The sequence below is a fragment of the Melanaphis sacchari genome, unplaced genomic scaffold, assembly GCF_002803265.2.
Source record: "Melanaphis sacchari strain LSU unplaced genomic scaffold, SCAv2.0 Contig20_pilon_pilon, whole genome shotgun sequence".
NCBI classification, from domain to species: Eukaryota; Metazoa; Arthropoda; class Insecta; order Hemiptera; family Aphididae; genus Melanaphis; species Melanaphis sacchari.
The window spans coordinates 7,310,151-7,334,759 of NW_020271042.1; the positions used below are offsets into that span (position 1 = coordinate 7,310,151).

At 33.0% G+C, this 24,609-nt stretch overlaps 1 protein-coding gene across 4 annotated transcripts in view; it reads left to right on the forward strand.

Annotated features, from left to right (window-relative positions):
* The window catches only part of LOC112593666 (paired box protein Pax-6-like), a 44,775-nt gene that overhangs the window by 19,801 nt on the left and 365 nt on the right, over positions 1-24,609 (forward strand). For 3 of the 4 annotated variants that reach the window (XM_025338171.1, XM_025338169.1, XM_025338170.1), the window contains 6 exons: positions 1,236-1,416; positions 13,436-13,814; positions 16,847-16,999; positions 18,594-18,676; positions 22,079-22,389; positions 23,623-23,867. In XM_025338171.1, the coding sequence (XP_025193956.1) occupies positions 1,236-1,416; positions 13,436-13,814; positions 16,847-16,999; positions 18,594-18,676; positions 22,079-22,389; positions 23,623-23,867 (1,352 nt within the window). The remainder of the gene's footprint in view (positions 1-1,235; positions 1,417-13,435; positions 13,815-16,846; positions 17,000-18,593; positions 18,677-22,078; positions 22,390-23,622; positions 23,868-24,609) is intronic. The other variant, XM_025338172.1, reaches the window with a different exon arrangement.

Sequence of the window (24,609 nt, forward strand, 5' to 3'; positions counted from 1 at the left end):
AATTAATATGAAGAGTAAAAATAAAGGCGTACAAACAAGAATGTTTTGAGCCAATTCTCGAGTTATTTTTTATGTCATGTAGTTGTCATTTACTGAACTTAGTAATTGAAGATAGTGTTTCTTAATCTATTGAGTCAAAAAATTTCTTAGGAGCGATTCAACGAATATACGTGTTGTTCTCTGCATCTGTATAGGTTGTTGTTATATCTTAAATAATACATTAAATCTTTAACTGTTAAGCCATTATGTGAGGACTCAATGAGAATGTCGAATAGATTATATTAATGTGGTTAAAAATAAAATCTCATAAATAATAGATACACTGAAAGAATTAACTGCATTAATAATAGTGTGTAATAATAATATAATCATCTACAATAATAAATTGTCTAAAACAATAAAAATGTTATTTAAACTATATTTTTAAGGGTGCCATTTAAAAATTTGCCCGAAGCGCCATAATAACTCGGGCCGGCACTGTGTACCTATAGTAAGTTATAATAATAAAGTGAATTGGTTTATTATCAAACTATAAGGATTAAAACTAAATTTTTACTTTCCCTCAAGTCATAAGGATTTTTATATTGTAATATTTTATATAGGTTTATTCATAAATGGCTTTAAAACTAAATACTATAGAAAACCCACGAGAAGACGTATAGATAATATTTTTACCTTTTAGTAAAAGATTAAATCACTTCATTTATTAAAGCCTATACTAAAAATAATTTATTAGAACTACTCAACACAAATTTAGTATGCCGTATGCTTGCAAGACAGAAACAATTTGTTTTGAATGCTGTAGCTTTCTCTTAATTAGGTATATACCTAAATAGTTTGTTTTATGTTATATACTCATATGTAATACACATTAATATGTATACCTATTATATATACAAAAAATTAATTATATCTGAATTGGTTCATACTACCTGAGAATTTTTATAAATTAGTATAATTACATAATTGTATATACCTATAGCTTAAATACAGTATCTAAATTTTTAAGACATTGGGAAATGTATATGATGATGGGTGAATGTTAAATGTTGATCTTTGGCATTCTGTTGTAAGTGTTTAATATTTATGATTACTTCGACACCTCCGCCTCGTCAATGATGAGATAATTACCTAAATATATAATACATCATATTGTCATCTACAATACAGAACGTGTATTTACCATTTAGTGCTATAAAGCTGTACTTCATAAAATATCTGGTTTGTCGCCGCAGGTATTACGAAACCGGTTCAATTAAGCCGCGTGCTATTGGCGGCTCGAAGCCGCGAGTTGCCACCAATGGCGTAGTGAACAAGATCGCCGACTACAAGCGAGAGTGTCCGTCCATCTTCGCTTGGGAGATCAGGGACCGGTTGCTGTCCGAAGGGGTGTGTAGCAACGACAACATACCGAGCGTGAGTAATAATAATAATAATATTGGCTGTTATTTTACGATATGAATATAACATTTTAGTACCATTGCAATAGTTTTTACAACAAAATTATTACGGAAAAATCAAAAAATCTGATACCGTTTCAGTATTGTATTTTATGGACTTAACATAAATAATAAATTATATTTTTTCCGTAGTTCTCGATAATCGATATAAGATGTACCTACTTAGATATATGTATTAAGTATAAATTAATTTATCTGATTATTAATATGTAAGGAAATTGGGTAAATTATATTATATACGATGAAGATTTTTGATACATATTTATTTCAGTTGATTTCAATATTCCGATTCAACTTTTATTGCTAATCAATTGATATTAATTATAGAAATAATATTTGTTTAAATCTGAAAATCGTTTATTTTACTGATTTAAATTGAAACAAAAATAACTGAAATAGTTTGCCCGCGATCATGAAGATAATTAAGAATTTAATTCAATTTTAAAAATCTATACTAGTGCGCCGAGCTGAATTAATGGTTATTTATTTACCTCAAATCTATATATCATTGCTGCACGGTATCCTGTTGTATTCGGAAACGCATTGTGATTTTTAAATGTTTAAAAAATCTCAAATGAAATCAATGCTTATGAAAATTTACGCGAATCATAAAATGTAAAAATATAATTCAATGTATCGTGAAATTAATGTTTTAAATATTAAAAAAAAAAGACTGATTCATTTCATACATATCTACATATATTATATTTTATTTGTTATATATACACGGCGCTTGGATATAATATTGTAATAACGCAGATACCTTCGACGTTACAATTCCGAAACGGGTATTATTATTTTCATCAGAGGGTCGACTATAATATATATAGGCAAATCGATTCAGTCAATAAAACGCCCTCTCTCCTGTTCTGTATAGAAAAAGATACTTCTCTTGGACAGAAAAAAAGACGAATATAATAATAATAATAATAAAACGTAAAATATGTTTTCTCCTTTTCATCCCTATCCAAAACACGCACGCACATGTACACTTTTGTTACCAGTTTTCACGGACCGTCGCACTCAATCCCAAACACAATGTATATAAATATATATAAATCTTTTGCCTCTGTGCTGCGCAATGTATACGTGGGGCAGATATTGCGGAATTACTTTTTAATACGAAAGTAGAAAAAACGATAGAAAAGGAATCTTTTGCTCTGTTGTTTGCCGGCTCAGATCTATAGTACCGTCTATACACGTAAACGTATGTGCCTCGATCATCCGGTCTCTTGTAAGCGCTGCACTCGCCGATGAATGTACATTACATTTTTGTCGAGTGCCACTTGTACGGGTCCTCGGCGCAGCTATCATTATATTATTATTCCATCGTGTTGTTATGTGTGTATACGCATAATGTATATGTGTATTACTTGTAAGTATTATAGGTATTGTACATAAGTTTTTTCTTTCCTTCCGACCATTATTGTACAGCGTTGTGCGATCGCAACAACCGTCTTGATGATGAGCATCATAATATATAATGCACAGTTACATATAATAGGTACATAATATTATATTTAATATTGTGCGTTTTCAAGTAGTCTTGTAAAACAGCTGTACAGAAAAATTCGCTAACCTCGTGGGTTCTTTAGATAAATTACCTATTTACCTGTTTACCTATAGGTAATATTATTTTATTTTTGCATTGTATTGCATTGCATTATATATCTGAATAATATGACAATGTTATATTGTCATAAATATTAATGTGACAAAATGTCGACTTATTACGGGCTCTTTGCAGTGCACATTGCAAAAAAAAAAATTGTACATAGTTTTAATATGTTATACATATATAGAAATAACATAATATATTTAATTAATAATATGATAGCTAATAAAATAAACCATTAAGCATATATTTTTAGCTGCGCATATCTACGTAGTATTTTTTTTTTCATCTTAACAACTATATCTAAATTTGAATAAGGTACGTCTTAATTAATTATATTTGGAATTAATGAGTATAGACGATTCGACATGATAAAATACTCGATAAATCTGTAGTTTTAGTGAAAGAAATTAACTCTTGTCAATTTTGAAAAACGATAATGAATATAAACATATTATTTAATTAATTCTCTCTCCATGTTTACGTACTACTCACCTTTTGTAAAACAATATAATATGTTTTGTTGTAGACCAAAAAGCGAATAAAAATATACCAATAAAAATGATAAACAATATTTTTCTTTTATACAAAAAACAAAACTAAAAGTGTTCTCGATCTATGGGACACCCCGTCGTCAACCCTTATATACACGCACGTATATACGTGTTGTGAGAATAATATAATATATGTACGTGTGTAGTTTGCTTTATATGCATATTGTTCACATTTCATGTGGTTAAGTATATTTTTTCATATATTTGTTAAGAATATAATGTGCACCTACGTACTCAATTCATCTCTGCAACATAATGCCACCACGTTGGTAAAACTTGAATAAATTGCGGTATTTTAGCAATAATTGGACGTTTGGGGGCTCTTTCTATGATATAGATATGAAGGAGGTTGAATAGGGGGGAACGAAGAGGGGCACGAAGCGGGTGCCAATTATTACAAGTGAAAAAAAAATAGAATTAATCATGAACAATAAAAAGAAAAAGCTCGAGCCGAAGAAAAGAGAGCGTGTTCGAGTGGTCGTTGCGCTCGTGCAGCAGTTTGTCCTCCTGGGATGTGGGCCATTAAACCTACCCCGACATTATGTGTGTATGCGTACATGAAGTGCACGTGGTTTTCTCCCTATATATTTTTTTTCACGACTCTTCACCAAACGGGTCAATTACCGACGATTTGTTGTTTTTAAAAGTACTGCGGCCGTCATTCATGACGAAACCACATTGGACCATAAATCATTATTATTATTAATGTGTGTTTTATAATCGCTTGCTTTCGCGGTGTATACACAACAATTTACACGTTCAAATTGTTCAATTTTTAGTCATCGAAATAATAATATGCCCAAGCGTAAATAACTACGTCAGAAAAATTATCGTACTTCTTAAAATTTAACATTTTATTACAATATAATGTGTAATCGAATACGAAATTCTAGTTTTTTATATTTCTAGTCAATATATCTATTATACAAAACCACTATTTATATTATTTTATGATAATAAATTCAAATATATGAATTAACAATTGAAGTGGATACTTAATTCAAATTTTATTATTTGTAGAAATGCTTACAAATTTATGATAAGTATACATAACTAATAATATTGTATTTATTTATATTTCGTATAAAAATATAATTTAGGATAATTATCCGTAGTACCTACATACAATTTAATATCTCAGACACCATACACTTAAATAAAATTTTAATTGAGGAACATCAACATTTTCAAAAAAAATAATCTTATTTAAAAATTTGCAGTAAAAAATAGTCTAACTAAAATTATTACATACTATAGATACAACTCACATATAATACACTAGATACATAGCTAAACCTACAATACGTATATCCAAATATGTTTGTAATGTATTAATGTGTATTATAATAAGATTTACATGGTCTCGGCGCCACAGTCATATTGTGTAGGAAAAAGATTCGACGGTGAGAAGACAACGCACTGTGGTAGTAGTTGGAATAAAAGGTGCATATATATAATATATACACTATCGGTGGTAGGGAGACCACCAGGGCGTGGAAAATTATTGCGGATTGGTCGGAAAACGCGTTGTGGGAAAACATGGCCGAGCTGGGAAAGCCTAAAACATTGATCCATATCGACAGGGTGACGGTAGTGGCGCCGTCGGCGTTGAGGCCATATTTTCCCCTCGATTTCCGGTACAAAAACACTTCCTCCATCTATACGGTAAATAACAGCACGTGAAACTCGCGGATAAGCTATATACACGATATATCATGACATAATATTATGCATGTGTGTGTGTGTGTGCACATCACGTGGATATTATTTGCCCGTTTCGCTTATTGCACAGTATTTTGAAAGGATGTATTATATTTTGTTGAAAAAGAATAGCATTTAGTTACATTTCCTTTTTTCCACTGAATTATGATTCAAACTAATATATTATTATGATATTCATATACGTATACCTATAGTTTTTCGAAAAAATTATAACATCAGTTAGATATATGAAATACTAACATATTATATTATATTGCTATACAAATTACCATTAATCCTAAATCAGTCTTAGCAATTAATTTACAATACAATATAATAATATCATATTCACTATTTGTTAATTGTTCGTTTGTGTTGGTGTATAGTACGCATATTAATATAATGTATCAGCATTCGTCAACTATTTTAAAACAGTTCTAATAATTTTTTATATCATATACATATGACTATAATAGGTCGGTATTGTACCTATCAAATGCACTAATATGTGTTTTTAAAGAATGTTACACTATACATGATATGAGAATATTCGTAATATTATTTACGCGTGTGTTCAGTCACTGGGTTGACGGATTGCAACACGTTTAGTTATATATACCCAAGGAAATTCGTCGTAAATAGGGGTCAAGCGTCCGAAGCCCTAAGTCGGGTCATCTGTCATCGCTGGCTTACATAAACGTCAACGGTAATGTTTCCCTAAAAAAATAATAAAAAATAAAACAAAATTATACATAATATATTATATTATTGAACGAACACCCTATACATTATATATACTGCTACGGGGGAGTGTTGCGATTGAAAGTCTTCTGTTTAGGGTTGTTGTCCGGTGTCGGGTGTGCACGGATGGAAGCCCGTTGCGTGGTGTACGCACCACGTTTTGCGCTCTGTAATTTTGCGGACTACATAATAATAATAATAATAATAATAGTAGTAATAATAATAACAAAGAAAAGGAATTCCTCTTTTAAACTTTATACGGCCATTGTCATTTAAATAAGATATGGCTATATATTTTATAGTTATAGAAATGTCTTTCGCCACCCATTCCACCGCAATAGGTTATGGACAAAGAAACTTTCCCGTCCGGCGCCAATTAGTTTTAAATTATTCCCACACCCCTTTCCAAAAATGCACCCTGGAGATTTTTCGCTTTTTTTATCTTTTCATTTTTTTCCGCGTAAAACTCCTCAGTAACCGCAAATAATAGGTTCGTCAAAATTTAAAGCCTATTGTTGAAACCGCTACTTCCAAAGTCCGGAACGAAAGAGTTTAATCGTATTTTATATTGAAAAACCCTGTTCACCACCGTTAATTAAAAGGCGTTCGGATTGAAATAATTTTACAACGATGGATTAAAATTAAATTTAACAAATGTAATTGTTAGTTATAATGGCCTAGTATATTTTCTTTAACCGCATAACATAAGAATATTCAAGAAGAAATATTTTTATTTTTTTTTTGCTTGTAGCTGACTTATATATATTAATATATATAAAAATCTGTATTACTAGAAATAAAATAAATAGTAATTTACCATTACGCCCAAAAATAAGCATAATTGAATAAAAAAAACATTTTTATTTCATTCAAAACACACATAATAATAATAATATGTAATAATAATACTATTTTTTCATCTATTTTCAATCTAAACAATATATATATATATATATTGTTGTGGTGCTGATGATTTACGTAAATAGCGGCACACAGACATCAAACACATGAGATTATCGAATAGCTCTTAGTGGATCTGATAGAAATTTCTGTTAAATACATAAAAAAAATATAAGGTAAAATACGAAATAAGAAAAAAAACCAGTAAAGTAAAAAAAAAAAATAATAATAAATAATATAATATTAATAAAAAAATCGGTTTCCAGAGGCGTGTGTATATATATATATATGCTATATTCTCCGCTGCCGCCGCAGCCGTGTGTCCCGAGTCAAATGCAGGCTGACGTATCAAAACCACTCGCCCCGGTTATTCGGTTTCCAGTCGGATGGTCCAGAAGAATGTCGCCTATAATAAAGATCAGCTGATTAGCCCATCTGGCGTTGGCATAGGCCTCGCGCAATAATGAATTCTCCGTTGCAGCCTCCGTATAATATTTATACATATACATACATATTGTACACACGTGTATATATACACAGTGCACACCCCTGCACCCTGCACCCAATGCCACAGCGTTCGCGTACACGATTATAGATTTTAGATTCATCCCTTGCACTCTTTAACACATTATTATATTACAAATTATACCGTCGACCAGATTACACGGCCTAATACTATTAAAATCCATACGCCCGCACTCCCCATAGCCGGACGCCTATGTAGCCCAACGACGTTTCTAAATTTACTCGCGTGCATGCGAAAACTCGGCCGTCCGGAAAACTTTGTCGTTGGCAGACCCAACCCCGACACGCCCGTGTATGTCATGTATACATTATTTGTATGTACCGTCAACTCTATATATATTATATGCATACACAATTCCTGCTGTTGTCTCTCGCGACAGTTTTAAGCTTTTCGCGGGGTCCGTCGTCGCACATAATCGAATCCGGCCTGTTTTTTGTCCCCGTTTGAAATTTTCCTTAATCCTCTACCCTTTATGTAACGCATATATTTTTGATTTTTTTCATCCAAGCCCCCCCGCCGACCGGGGCCCCAATTGCCGCTGTTTAATCGTATCAATTCGAAACCACGCCGGTAGATCTATATAATATAATATAATATAATATAATTTTTTGTTATATATATGTATATCGGCCCCCAATGATCTGATCCCGTTTCACGCTGCGGTCACACCGTCGTATATAATATTATATCGAACGCATGATTTACAAATTTTTAATTTTTTACAACGTAATGTGAATGACAAAAGATTCTTGTTCGCGGGCAACTGACTTCAACAGCGGCGATTATTCTATTATAATAATACATTATAGTCTTCCATTCTTCCATATGACATGCCCATCTGTTATTCTAAAGAAATTTAATTTTCATATGATATAGGAAATAATAAAACTATGTAAAAATATTTAATAGAAAAATAAAATGATATATTTTAATCATTTTATGAATATTATCGAAAAAAGAAACTTTAAAATAAATGATTGTGCTATAAATAGATGAAATTTATATTTAAAAAAAATATATAATTAATTCTTAAACTAGGTATATTATGATATTATTACCAATTAAATATTATATAACGTGTATGTAACATTAAACATCTATTATGGTTTTCTGTCGTCATTACAAAACGAATACTTCGTCCAATACTTCAATGAAAAGGATATTCCATAATATTACAGGTATAAACTATAGAATATATTATTTTAACATTTGGTTTGAACATTTAAGTGTAATACAATACGTATTTTGTAAAATAATACTCGTACCTGTTCATCAAAATATGAGGAATCTTTTACCAAAAAATATCTTTAAAGTAGGTAGTGTTACAATATTCGACTGAAAATTGTATTTTTATTACTATATATATATATATCACTGGTATTTAGAATTGTATTTCTACTATAAGATATATACTTACACTCGTCTAGTACATATAATGGTTATTGGGATGAAATAGGGTGAATGATAGAATTTAAAGGTGTACGGAACGTATTTATTTTTCTGATACGTTGATTTAAAAATCAGCATAGTGACACGAAAAATAAATATTTGGAGACACAATTTGTAGTTGAAAGCTATTTAGGTCATTCGAATACGATGACTTGTACACGCGCTGCATAGTTGTTCGAAAACTCCGGAATGGATACATTGTTTTAATACATTTTAATCGCAGTTTGTAATAAGATATTACATTTCTATAAAAATACAAATTGTACTCAGTAAAAACAAACGCATCCTTCATTGCACATCCGACTGCCGCTCAAACTCTATCTCGTGCACGATGCACAATGACACGTGTATAAAAAGTGCATGTTAATCATAATATACCCAAGTACACGAGTATAATATATAAATTTGTTATACTTGTATACAATATTTACAAAACAAACAACATTTAATACTACGTGCACAGTGCAGTATAAATACGAGTACATATATGATATTATGTGTGTAACTACACAGACTTTGAGAACCGACCAGAGGTAATTTCGCTCCGTTCGGCGATTTAGAACAAGGCGAACACTGTACGTCTGAGTGCACACGGACGCACAATCGCAATCCACCGTCACCGCCGCCCCTATATCATAATAATATACGGTGCACTATAATACTCGTGTACGTAATATAAATATTGTCACAGATTTTATTGCCGCGCACATGTCGCACGCCTCACAAGTCATACGACATGATATTATATACGTGTGACGGATCAATGGATGTTGCATGTACGCAGAAATTCGCTATCCGACACATTGTTTTCTCTCCCCGAAATGCTGCCAATATACAATATTATATTATATTATATTATATTATAATATATTATAACATCGCACGCGTGTGTACATATGTGTTTGTATTATATATAGGCATATACATATATCGTTACAGCGGCTGGAGTAACAACCGAGTTATTTAAACGGATACTGGTTAATATATGGTACGCGTTTCCGTACGCCCCTTGTGATACGAGTACGTTTTGATCTACCCAAAAATCGCCGAAACGCAGCAAACGCAAATGTTGAATGTTTAGGAGGTAGATTTTAGCATTACGTATAATATTTCATAATAATTTAAAAATCAATATTATGCGTTTTATAAAAATATACATGATTTTTCCTTACGTCTGTTTCCAGCTGATAGATCATCGTCGATCTACTTCGAATATTTATAATTAGTCTTTATGTGCAGCACAATATGGCCGGACTATATGTACATAATATAAATAGGCACATCCCCTATTTCCATCACTAACATTGGACATGACTCGCTAAACTCCGTTGCGAAAACTGAAATAATTAGAAAATTATAAAAACCGCACGATTATTTTGACTTTCCATACGAATTTATCATCGCCAGTTATTAGTTGTCAGTTTTAACTGCTTACATTTTTTATTTCATCTATTCACTATAGTAGATACCTACCTACAGTTATTTTTATAAAGTAGTTTTACTTTAATTTCGTATGTGTTACGAGACTATTTATTATTTAACGTGAAGAAATAGCATTTAAGTAATTTATACATTATTATTAAACATTTATTGTTGTGCATTATAAAACGATTTGATCCGCCACTAAATTATATGCAATATAATACGAGTATATCACACTATTATATTATACACATTATAGGCTTCTGTCGAAAAACTATTCCCTTGTAGCACAGAGCGATCAAGAAATATTATATTATGGACATAGTATATAGGTAAACCACTCGACGATACGATTTCAAACACATTCCCCTTTATATTATATATATTATAATAAGTTTATTATTCATCACATAATTTCAACAGAGTTTTTTCGCTCAAAGTAAACGCAATATAAATTAGGGTATACTACCGGCTACGTACACCTAATTCCATAATATCGTATAATATAATTATGAAAATGTAATAATTTTCAATTATAAAAAATACATCAAGAATCTCTTTGCAAATACAGCTTAGGAGCAGTTTTGGCGAAAAAAACAATTTAAACGAAAAACATTCGTTTCCAGTGCCATGTTTATATACATATATATATACGTACGTCTTGTCAAGTATAGTCACATATATATATATATATATAATATGTACTGCACGATGAAGCCGCCGCCCGAAGGCAGTAAAATGGTGGTCTTTCGTTGTTAATTTTCGCTGAATGCGCGGCCGCCCCTACTGCTGGAGCTCGTTACCTCTCCTCTACCACCGCTGCCGGATACGCGACCTCGTATATTACACTTGTTATTTAACTGCCGCACGTATATATATATAAACTCACATCCCTGCCTGCCGGGTCCACGTTGTTTTTATCCCGTAGGATTTATGTCTCCACTGTCACTGGCAATTCACCCCATGCATATCTATATATATATATGTATTAAACGTATACAACCTCTTCCACTGCACGACTCGCTACCCCTCCGTCGATTGGTTGTCGCGGCGACACGGCGCTCGTGAGCACACGAAAAAGCGGAGCGGAGAGGAAAGCTCGCGCGCAGACTTACGCAGCCGTTTACGTAACGCAATTACACTTAACGAGTACGACGCGTTTCACGGTCCAAAAACCTTTAGTCTTTCGGGCAGCCCTCTACATATATATATAATTGATAAACCAGTATCATATAGTCATACATACATATAAACTCACTATCCTTCACTCTTCCCTCGTGTGTATATATATATATGTATATATATATATATGAGTAATTCCTTTTTTTCCCTCCCTTCAGCATTCGGCCGAGGGTACATAGCGCCTCCGAGCATGTCTCTCCGACCAGAATTTTGCAGTGTATCCTGCACATATTCTGCCACATACTACATCAGTTGTGTCGTAACCAGATTAAAATTTTCGTTGAACCTGAAGGCCATCACAACGATAGGTCGAGAATTCCGCCATTTTAATCTACTTATGTAGTCGAGTCGACCCGTCCGAGAAAGATGTTATAATAATACAATAATTTTATTATCTTTTAGTTTTTACTGAGTGTAATATTGTAAGCAGAAATGTCCACGTGTAAACGTAATTTTCGTGTTTATTTTTTGTTACAGTATAATTTTTTTTTCGAGAAAAAACTGTTATTCATATATTATATTTTCAGAATTTAAAAATTACATTGTATAAAAAATGGTAACGAGGGTACAATTTTTAGATTTTTAGAAAAATTCAAAATTAAATTGTAATGTAGTAAAATATCGACTTCACGCAGTCACGCGATGCTAGGTTAGTGAGGTATACACGACTCGGGTGCAGTATTGGCGTGGAGGTGTGTTAGAAGTACGCGTAATATGCAGTATTGGAATAGTAAAAAAATAATAATAATTTAGATAAATAAAAGAACACCAGTTATCAGTGAAGCTGAAAAACAAACAAAAATTCTCCATCCCTCTTTTCTTTTTAAAAAAGCTCGCAATTACCGCACATAATAATAACTAGAAAATATTTCAATGTGTATGCAACAACCCCGTTGGCCCCGTTTTCCTTTTTATTTTTTCTAAACGCTCTCCTTTAGCGTAAAATGTTTGTTTTATTATGTTTGCTCAATGACTTGGCCAGCCAATACTTCATTATACAGCAGCAGCGGTCGATACCACCCTTCAGTCTGTCCCACCACCGTCGCATTTGTCCAAATTAACACACCGATTTGCGCACGGACAATACACACGTGGACTGATTAAAATAAATTTTTTTCTTCTCCACCACCATCACTGCTGTAGCGATTTCTCCAGTCGACCGATTCTCTTTTTTCTGTGTGCACAATCTATGTATATAATAACACGCGTGTTTACACGCGATAATCAAAACGTACGCGCGTCGAATATATAATACGCGACTGTACGTAACACTAATATTAATTGCTCTATATGACGGCGATAATAATAATAATAATAACAATAACCCAGAATATTGCCACGAAAATTAATTTTAAAAACCCGTTCAGTAACAGTACTAGCTGTTTTAAATTGGTCACGCGATCCCTGCAGCGTTCACCAACAGTAATACAGTTAAATTATATCATATCATAAGTTAATAATCGTAAGAAGATTTACATAATATTATGTATAACTGATTTAGAAAATTTAAAAGAAAAATATAAAGTCACATTTACTTTTTTATAGAACATATACAAACGTTACTTCTTCTACAGGTTATGGTGACATTCCCAACGGACAAAATAGCCTAATTATCTCGTTAGATTTAATTACCATATTATACGAATCAAAACATTAAAAAATAATGTTAAATTCGAACCTATCAGGTACTAAATAATTTGATACATGAAGCGTTTTATAGAGATTATTGATTCCTTCCAATTCCAAGTCACCCCTTCGTATTATTAAATTTATCATACATTCTACACGATTTATACACCCGAAATAATACTCGATATGTCGGCTGTAACGAGAAACTCAAGTTATAAGTCATCGTAATATTATTAATTGCGCGTGTGCTTTACAGGTATCGTCCATCAATCGGGTGCTGAGGAATTTGGCCGCACAAAAGGAACACCAGGCCTCGTCGACGCACCAGCCGGGCGGCGGAAATGGCCTGGGCGGCGGTGGAGGTATTAGCGGTGGCGGCGGAGCGGCAGAGTCTGTGTATGACAAGCTTCGCATGTTCAACGGGCAAACGGGTTGGCCATGGTACGCAGCACCGCCGCCTCCACCACCGCCTTCGACTGGCGGGCCACCCGTACACGGCGGTGCACCGTCACCGCATCACCCAGCACTGGTCGGCTCGGTTGGCCACCATCCGGGAAACCCAGCGGCTGCCTCACTAGCCACAGCCACCACGGCGTCACTCACTGCCGTGTCCAGAGATGATATCCAGAGGAGAGGTGAGCACTACCGGCGAGATCGGTCAATTTTATTTTAATTTTTCTTTATTCTATTACGCCAGATTTTTTTTTTTTTTTCATTAGTTTATGGTTTACATTTTGTATTTTTAAAATAAATGTTTCAAAATAAAATCTAAAGCAAGTATTAATCTGATCTTTAGTTAAATATTACAGAGTATCTATAAGCCATAAGGTGAATAACGTATTTAAAAATACATTGACTTACTTTTTCAATTAACTTAACCTTTTACTGGGCCACAATTTGTGTAATTTCGTATTAACGATTTTCGTATTCTGAATATTTATGTACCTACAAAATATTAGCTATACAATTAAAATATATATTATAATATATTTATCACACAGTATACCTATAGTATACTGACTGAAGTATAAGAATAGGATTAAAATTCAACATTAAAAAAATATCATTCTATATAATAGAGTTTATTAGAGCTTACGAATTTTTAATCAGTTATTTTTTTTCATCCCTTCAAAGTACCATCCCCTGGCTCTACCAATGATATTAAATTTTTATTATAGGTACAGTTTTTATTTTAATTATGTTTCAACGAGTGAAATTACGTAATGAATAAACGTTTTTTATAAGTTTGTGTGTGTATACTATACGTGTATTGTCAAAAAACTTTAAACAAAGTTTTCTCTTTTTTTATTATTGTTATATTAACACAATAGTTAATTGTTTTCAAATAATTTATAGACTTAATTATTAGATACAAAACGTGCAATTGTAGCAAATATTGATTAATTTATAACCAAACCTAATCAAGCTATGCAAAATCACTATAGAATAAAACTATTACAAATTATCAATTGTTATTGTTGTTGGACTTGTACCTATTTGCTTATAAAAATATTGTTGTAGCGCCTGAATGTCAAGAAAGACATTTATTGGAAAATCATTAAAATACAGTGAAATCTCATTAATGTTAGCAAAAACTTATAAATATTTTTTCTCGATGTTTCCATCATTACATTAATATGTATATTTAATCTACGTATACTTTTTCTTATTAAAAGCAATTCCATGCGCAATTATGTACGCTGCATTTAACATACTTTTTTAACGCATAAAAGGACAACACACACCGACGTATCAACCTTTGAAACATATTATACCGTGGCCCTTTCTTTATATAAAATTACTATTTTTTCCCCATGAAGTGATTTAGCAGCAAAAGTATAACACTTTATACTTAAACCGAATTTAAAGTATAATAACCCTCGAGGTCTACAATAATGATAAATTCTATATTTTTTTTTTTTTTAAATTATATTTTATCATTTACCTTCATAATAATATGAAAGTTTCATATTTTTCATATTTACATTTTTTAAATCAATAAAATGCAAGACTTAAATAATAATTAATCTCAATAAACAATTCATTTTATAATCATAAAAGTATCATGATTTATAAGTTTATGACTTATTCTCTTCCCATAAAATATATTTATGTCGTGGTTTATGGTATTTTCTTCAAATAATTTATTATTATGCAACATAATGGCACTCATAGCGTCGTTTAGTATGTTTTGTTGCCTATACGAAAAACAGTAACGGCCCGATGATAATACAATTTCAGTATAAAATTCTCGAACGATATACGTACAGGTCTATCAAAATATAAAATAAAACCTTTTTAATCACGGTTCAAAACTATGATCCAGACTTCAGTTGAAATTTTGTCTATATAATCGTGGCCCATGGACGCAACTACGGTACCTGTAATTATTTCTGGCCCATTAGGTATTTTTTGTACACTTAAGATCCCAATAACAACAATAACGCTATACAAAGATTATGACTTCTGAAACAAAATTTTATAAGGAGTGTTGTAAGAGCCTATCGTGCAAGTCCATTGCTGGTGATTTCGCACTTTGTAGGGATGTACGTCGTACAAAGGTTTGCTGGGCGGAAGCGTCGCGTTATAGACATATACATAATAATACGTATAATAATAATAATAATAATAATAAAAATGAAGTTTGGCCACGGGCCGATTCTATTGTTTTCGCGAGATCGACGGCAGCGGCGGACCACCCTCGTCACAGACCGATCGAAATCCGGTTACGCGCGCCGGCAGCCGATTTTCCGGGAACGGTGAGGGAGCCCGCACCACCGCCACCGGCTATACCCGCCAAACCACCACCGTCGTTCATCCCTCTTCTGCAACGGTGCAATGTACCCGCCGACTGCAGCAGCTGCGGCGCCCTATCGCCTTCGCCACAACGGGACGACCGACAATGGAGGGGAGGGTGGGCAGTCCTTCCGGACCGGCGCGCAACCGCCACCGCCGACCACCGACCCGTCTTCGGCCCCCTCGAGAGTTCCGATAGGCCCACGCCGGACCGCCCTCCACCGTCCCTTCGACCAAGGCCGCCGTGAGGGTTATTTCACGCGACTCGCGCACGCGCAGCCAAGCGGTTACACGTGTGCCCGCACCCTTGTTAAACACACATACACATACACAACCGATTGATCGCTTCGCTCGCCCCTCTCCTGCGTGTGTATACCTCACCTTTATATATATATATATTATAATTATGTACCCTCCACTGGCGGATCACGTGAGACCCGATCAAAATCGAAAGTGGAACGAAACGGCTATAAAAACCGTGTAAAAGCGCCTACCATTTATTATTACTATAATGCGTACACACAAAACGATAATATTACATCATAACAATATAACAGGCGTTATATTATTATGTATTACAGTTTGGGAGACAATATTAAAGCATAGATAGCACGGACGGCGGGATAAGTGTTTTCTTGATATTATATAAGATATAATCGTCTTACTTCGGCGGTTTAAAAACACTATTTAATATAATACACAGAGATCCGACTAAGTTTCCAATACGATCGAAGTCTTACACAGTATTTTTCGTGACATTTGAATATGTATTTATATATAGAATATTGATAAAACTACTCTATTAGAAACACAATTCATCCCGTTTGTTGTTTTAAACGAATTTTGCTGAATTCGAATTGGCGTGTTTCAGCTGCTGAATTGGCACCGGAGAGCACATCCGATGGCAACTCGGAGCACAATTCGTCGGCGGACGACGATTCGCAACTAAGACTTAGACTGAAAAGGAAACTGCAAAGAAACAGGACTAGTTTCACCAACGACCAAATAGACAGCTTAGAAAAAGGTTAGTTATAGGTGGTCAACATACGTATAAAACACAAAAATCGTACATCACATAGATATATATCATTTAATTTGCAAAGCAGAATATATCTGAAATTTGAATTTAAAAAGATGGAAAGTTTCGTTTTTCGGAATCCATGGCAATTTCTAAACGACCAAATAATTTTTGTTTTTTTCTGGCAATAAAACTATCTATAATATTAAAGCTCTGGTGTCTACATTTTGAATTTTCATTTAAAAAGTTTAATATTTTCATTGACGTTAGCGATATATATCCTCGATATAAATATACATTTACCACAATAATATATCTGCCTATCGATAGTATTATTATATTCATTAAACATAAAATATATTCTTCTGATATTTTATTTTCTAGTCTTTTATAATATTAATTAACCCAACGTCGATCTATAATATGTAAATAGACTATTAAATTAATGTTGTTCTTATCAATTACAGTCAATTTGATTGCTACTGTTAATTATTCGTAAGCTCTTTTCATTATTTCTCAACTAATATTAGTCAACCAAACTAACAGTGTTAACACTTTTTCGTTGTCCTATTCATTTAAATCTGTAGAATTCACATTACCAATAAACTTAATTTCGAATATTAAATAATAAGGCTAAAACAACTCTAGTAGGTAATAGCAATTTCATTTATGTGTGTCAAAAATTAAATTAATATATAGTATGAGTCTAACTTTAATAAATATCATAAGGCACAAACTGATTTTAGTAAATAGTTTATAGGATAAACACTACCTATCGATAGTAACATATAACTTGAAGAATTTGGGTGACAATAAATATAAAAATAATTTATCGTATAATATAACCACTATATTATTTTCAGTAACATAACATTTTTATTTGAGGTATTTAGTTTAGTACAATAAATAAAAATATAGTAATTTAATAATGTATGTAGGCTTTGTTAAATTTATTATTGTCGCATTAATAGAATTATCTGGCTGGATTTTCGATTTCCAGTTTCATTATAAAATCTTTTTAATTATTTAAATTCTCTAATCTTTTTTAACATACCTCTAAGTTAAATTTTGCAAATTAATTTTTTCAGGTATTTATGTAATTACCGTATAATATACACTTGTTCTATTAATACTAAAATAATAAATATCTATTTACCAATACTTCAATTTTATTGTATGAAATATTTAAAGCTTATTGAAATATCCACTCTATTATCTCTATTTATATTATTTTAGAATAGGTACATTCATTTTTTAAATAATTGATTTTAATTTTATATTTACGTATAAATATTATATTGGTAGTTTGGTAATGCTTAGTTTAATTAATATCATAAAAAATATATATATATATATAAAATCCTATCAAAAGATACAGGTGATTTATACGAACTCTGAATTAGTATACGCACCTCGGCGTACATCCCATAATTCTAAATTTAAAGTTCCAACCGAAGTATACTTATGGTTCATAAATCATAAGTACCTATCTAGTACATAATTGTAACTTTTTCAGTTTTTGGTCAAGTTATAAATATAGCTCATCTAATGTAACTTTGCTATGCATATCTAAATTTAATCAATTTTATTTTGTTTTCAGAATTTGAAAGAACGCATTATCCGGACGTGTTTGCCAGAGAAAGGCTGGCGGATAACATATCTCTTCCGGAAGCCAGAATTCAGGTAATAATAATCGCACGTTTATAATATATTACGTATTTACTGCAATGTCCTACTATACTATTATTTAGACAAACATAAACTTTACTATATAATATAAACTTGCTAATATAAGTACGCCTATAACATTTTATATTATACTTCAGACTTTAAAACAAACAATTTAATTATTCGGTAGTCGAGGCGCATTGACTATATTTTGTGTGTAATACAACTGTTACATGATTCGCGATGACGGGGAACGAGTTAGTGAAAATATTATTCGTGGTGGAATTTCCATGCCAGCGACAATGAAAACCATGGGCGATAGGGTGCGAGGTATTGATTTTGAAAAGGGGGCAACTTCCCCACACCAGGGTATTGTGTTTGTCCGTGTGTACGGGTATGTGCTCTTGCGGTTGGCTGCCGCCAGTCGCCTGTACACCGCGTATATTATATTATAAGCGAATAACTGGCATTCCTATGATGGCGTAGCGTAGGTGTGAGATGAATTTTCATCCCTTTATATAAAATAAAAACAGCCTTTTTTCTCCTTTTCTGGGGAGATCGACATGTGTGTAACAAGACAGACGTCTTAAAATAAAATCGGATCAAATCATCGGATAAAAATAAAATTGCAGAAACTATTTTAACATATTATATTATCTCTGTAAACATAATATCAAAATATTAATGCAATATTATATAGCAACGGTCGGTTTCTTCTATTTGCGCCACGTAATTTCATTTTAATACGATAATGAACACGGAAAACATCTTCTAAAAATCATCCCCCCTTTTACCAATCTACCATGCATGCGCACATACATTCACTCCGACAATTAAGTTACGATACAAGGGCCGACATATATAAAGGCCAGTTTGATTTTATTAGCAACGGGTATATTATACTCATATATACAATAAAATATATTATTAATATATTTATATACGTACGTTTATATATATACAGTAAAATTAATCTGTTTGTGCAGAGTAATTGGGGACAGTTCAATTACTGAGAACGTGCACTCTTCCCCTTCGTCACCACAGTAATATAATATATATATATGTATATATACTTATTACATGTACACTATATCTATAATATACCTACCATATACACGTATGTTACAGCAATCCCATGATCGCCACCAGTTAGGAAATTGTCCTCTTCGCTGCCGGACATCGGGGGGAGAAAAAAAAGAAAGAAAAAAAAGAGTAGACTGATTAATCGCGGACCGCCCTCCCAACGATAATAAAAACCCATATGTGCATGTGCGCTTGTGTGCATATATGTGTGTGTACTAGGGGGGTGGACATAAATTTAACGAGCACAAAGGGACCGCCGGTTTTTAACTTCCCTCGCGCCAACGATAAATTCAACGCCCGTCGTGCGCAACGAGCCTGTTGAACGTTTTCGGTATAGGTAGGTAACATTAATAATAATACAAACGACGGAGAAAAATAAATAAATTGACGATACGATGAAATAATAGTTACGTTTGTCGTGTAAAAATGATCCATGGCAAGTTTTCCTCTCCCCAACTCCAAAGTCTCCAAAGACCGTAATGTATCTATTATACTATTATACCTATCTATTCAATAATATTTGTGCTTGCTCGTTATAGCACCGCAACACTCGTTATTTTAATATTTTCATAATTAATATTGATTGAGGAATGTTCGTATTATTTTGTTATTAATATTACATCCGATAATTCTATTTATAACACTGCGTTTATATTATACAGTTAATAGTTATTAAAACTGTATAGGATACCAACGTTTGCCTCGTGGATTGTATATCGTTTTAAGTAATTATAAGCATATTTAAAAGTGTATATTATATTATTATAGTAGTAGATATCATAGATTCAAAGCGCACTCACGAGTATGTATATATAATGCTTATAAACATAAATCATCGGACGCAACGCGTTCCGTAATACTTAATCAGATCCGGAATAGTTTAATGTACATATTAACTTCAAAATTAAATATCCATTATACTGGGAACTCATCAAACTTTCGACAAGAGAACATAATATAAGCGGCTTTTAGTAAATGCGCACACGCACATACAGTTATATACCTATCAATACGTAACGTAAAAATTCAGTTTCATATAGACCATATAGGGTTCTCGTGCACATTTAAATATATTATATTACAGTAAAGACTCAAGTCACAATAACTTGAATTTCAACTTTCATGCAAGATAAAAATATATTTAATTTATTTAAAAATATTTGTCGATTTGTGTACCTCAACCAAGACATATACAACTTCAAGGAACAAGAAAAACATTAATTTTGAATTTCAACGTACCAAAACTAATAATATCATTAATGTTTCAGTCATTGCGACGAGCATACTTTACCTACATATTTATATACACAACTACATACACATAGCATCAATTTACCACCTATCGTGTTGTTTATAATTTTATAAATGTACATAAATATTAAATACTAGTGTTTATGACCAACGACAATATTATTATAATCTCGCTGCGGGAAAACACGAGTAAAAAAAAAAATCGTCATCGACGACCCCATCTCGTGATATTACATAATCGTATCTATTATATTTGTATAAATGATACACGGTGCCTTCTATATTTTTGTATATCTATGGGTGGTATACTAGCTGGCGCAAACGATATTATACATTATACATTATAAGGGGTGTTCGTCCGCAACATTAGCGGAATTGAATATTATGTAGGGCAACCGATCATTAGCTAAATTAGAAACATACACGTGAAACCCACCACCGCCTCTATAATCATATGCTGGTTGTAGTTTTCACGGACCGGTGCGTTCCGTGAATGGTCGCCACAGTCGAAACAGAATCCGTCGATAAATACATGCGCGCTATACATACATTTGTAATAAATCCTAATGGAAACATAAACGGTCCGATCCCCACTCACAGTAAAAAGAACCCAAAACATATGTAAACACGACAGACGTATATCATTCGAAAAAATAAATACAGAAAGAATAACGCATATACGCTGTCCAAGATGCGTATACTGCACTTATATCACATTACAGATGTTATATATATGTGATGCTGCAATGGTTTATCGCGTCGACTATTAACCTAATGAAACTCATAACATCATATCGTATCATTTATTTTTTTGGAATCGATTCAACCCTATAAATAGCTAAATACAATCGTGTATAGAAGTCACTCAAAATGAGCGGCATACACGAAATGGGGAGGAACAGTCACAAAATGTGTTATTACGTCGTTGCTAAAAACTATATTATATTAAACGTTTAAACATCACACTACGTTGATATAAAATAAAATGTGCTTAGTAGATGACTTGCAACATTTTGCTATAGTACCTATATCAAATACACATCCGAATATAAACTAAAATCTTTGATTGCTTTTTTCATGCAGGTATGGTTTAGCAATCGTCGAGCAAAATGGCGGCGAGAAGAAAAATTGAGAAACCAGCGCAGGGGTGGAGGTGGTGGAGGTAGTGGTGGAGTTCTTGACCAGCAGAACGGAACGCCGGCTGCTCTTTCTTCATCATCTGCATCCGTAAGTCCGCCAGCCGGTGCCACGTCAAACACAGTTGGTGGAGGCGGCGGTGGCGGAGGTGGCGGTGGCCACAACAACCGATTGGCGTCGATTCAAGCGGCCGGTTTCAACCATATGTACCAGTCCATATCACAACCAATTGCCACCATGCCCACCGATAATTATGGGTAAGTCTCTATGGGAGTTCGTAATTTGCACCACTACAGGTAGCTGAAAATAATGTTTGTAATTTGTACCAAAATAAGGGTATATAATTTACACCACCTTATATAATAAAAAGTAGAAAATGTAATTTGTACCAAAATAAAAATCCATTATTATAAGATAGGTTACTATTGAAAGAATAATCGTACAAGTTTCGATATTTGAGAAAATGTTTTACTTCATTAAAGTTCTAACCGATTTTCAAACAGATACATACATAAAACTATCGAGTTTGTATAAACTTAACCGAACGACTTCTTAAACAAGTGAATAAACAAATCAAATTCGAGTTGTTTGGACCATTATAATAATAAATTGATATCAAAAACTCCATTCATTGTATAAGTTACATACAAATGCAAAAAACCTGTAAGTATCAAAACATAAATTACAATCTAATTATCTAACAATCAATGCAACATTAGTTTGTTTTATTATTTTTATATTTTTATTTTTTTTTAATATATTATATTCAACTATCGAAAATTGTACGATTATTCTTTCGATATTGTACCTGTCTAATATTAATCGATTTTGACTGATGAAAATTAAATTTCCTATTTATTGCTACATGAGATGGTGTAAATTAAATATCTTTAATTTGGTGCAAATTACAGACGTAGCTTAAAAGTTTTGGTGCAAATTACACATTTTGTAAATATTTAGGATCAATTTGGTGCAAACTGACTACACTCATCTCTATTACTATATTGTCTTTACTTTTAAGTACTAAGTAGTGTACATGAGTGCATAGTGCATACCTCTACCGAGTTAACGTGATCCATCATTCAATATACATTGAAATCACGCGATTCAAATGTTTCTGGAGAAAACAAAAAACATCAATTTTATTTTCTTTTGAATCCACCGATTTATGACTCGGATTGTTTGCCAAAATCCGTCGATTATCACTTTTTTCCTGATCCCCGTTTAAAATCGAACACGATTAAATATAACTTTCAATGCTGTGTGGGTATATACACATTACATACGCGTCTTAATCTAACTTAATTATATATTACGAACGATTATCGGCGGGTTTTTAAGAGGGTGTCCGAATAAAAAGATCGACACGTCTTCGGACGTACGTCACGTTATGTAATGTATTTCGCCTGCATATCGCATTTTACGGGCCTCATAACTCGACGATGCACTTACGATGGTTCTCACAGGTCATTCGATGTTCTAATTTTCAGTTCCATGTCGAGCATGGTATCCGGCGGCCATCATCACCATCACCACCATCATCCGGCAAGCTCGTATCCGTACATGTTCCATCATCCGCCACCGGACTCGCTGTACAACCATCCAGTGTCGTCGTCACCGCGTGTCCCTTGCCAGCCCGCTCCCGCGCACTCAGTCAACGCAAACACACATCCGGCAGCGTATCCCACTTCTACGCATCACGCGTCCAACACGTCACCGGGCGCTACGGGCACAGGTAAAAATTTATTACTATTTTAATTATTTTAATTGTTATTATTATTAGTTATCGCGGGTGGGAAAAACACGACAACGACGTAGTGTTCAACCCAATTTTTCATAATACATGCTGTGTGGTGTTTCCCCATGACAAATGAAATAAACTACATATGTTTTTAACACGTTAAGTTAGATAGTTTTGATCAATTATACAAAACAGGTCTAAAATTATATCCAGATATAAATGTTTTATTTTCCGTAGCCAATAGTATCGCAAAACGAATAAAAAATATACGTTTTTCGTGTGCCAACAAATTTGTGTGTTTGAGCTTCGAAGTGTATATCTTCAGGTACCTATAGACTATAGGGTATAGAATTACTTAGTACCAAATTTCATGACCACGAATGCGATGGACTTGGCTGTGATCTCTTAGACGCATATAAACATACAAATATAACGTTTCATTAATATATAGACTGCGATGAATTATGTCAAAGATGAAAGATGTAGTGTTTTCCTGTCAATAACAAAAAGTAGTCTACGTAGCACATAATAATAATATAATGTCACGAACTACGGTTGTGTTGACTGTAAAAACCTCCAATAAAATTCTATGAATCCATGCGAGTAACCTAATCGAATTACTTAAATTACCAACGCATAAAAATTAGACGTAGTCTAATATTGTACAATAATATACGCATAATAAGCCAATCTGTACGCTTTAACAAAGTCACCAGATTAATACTATACGTATATA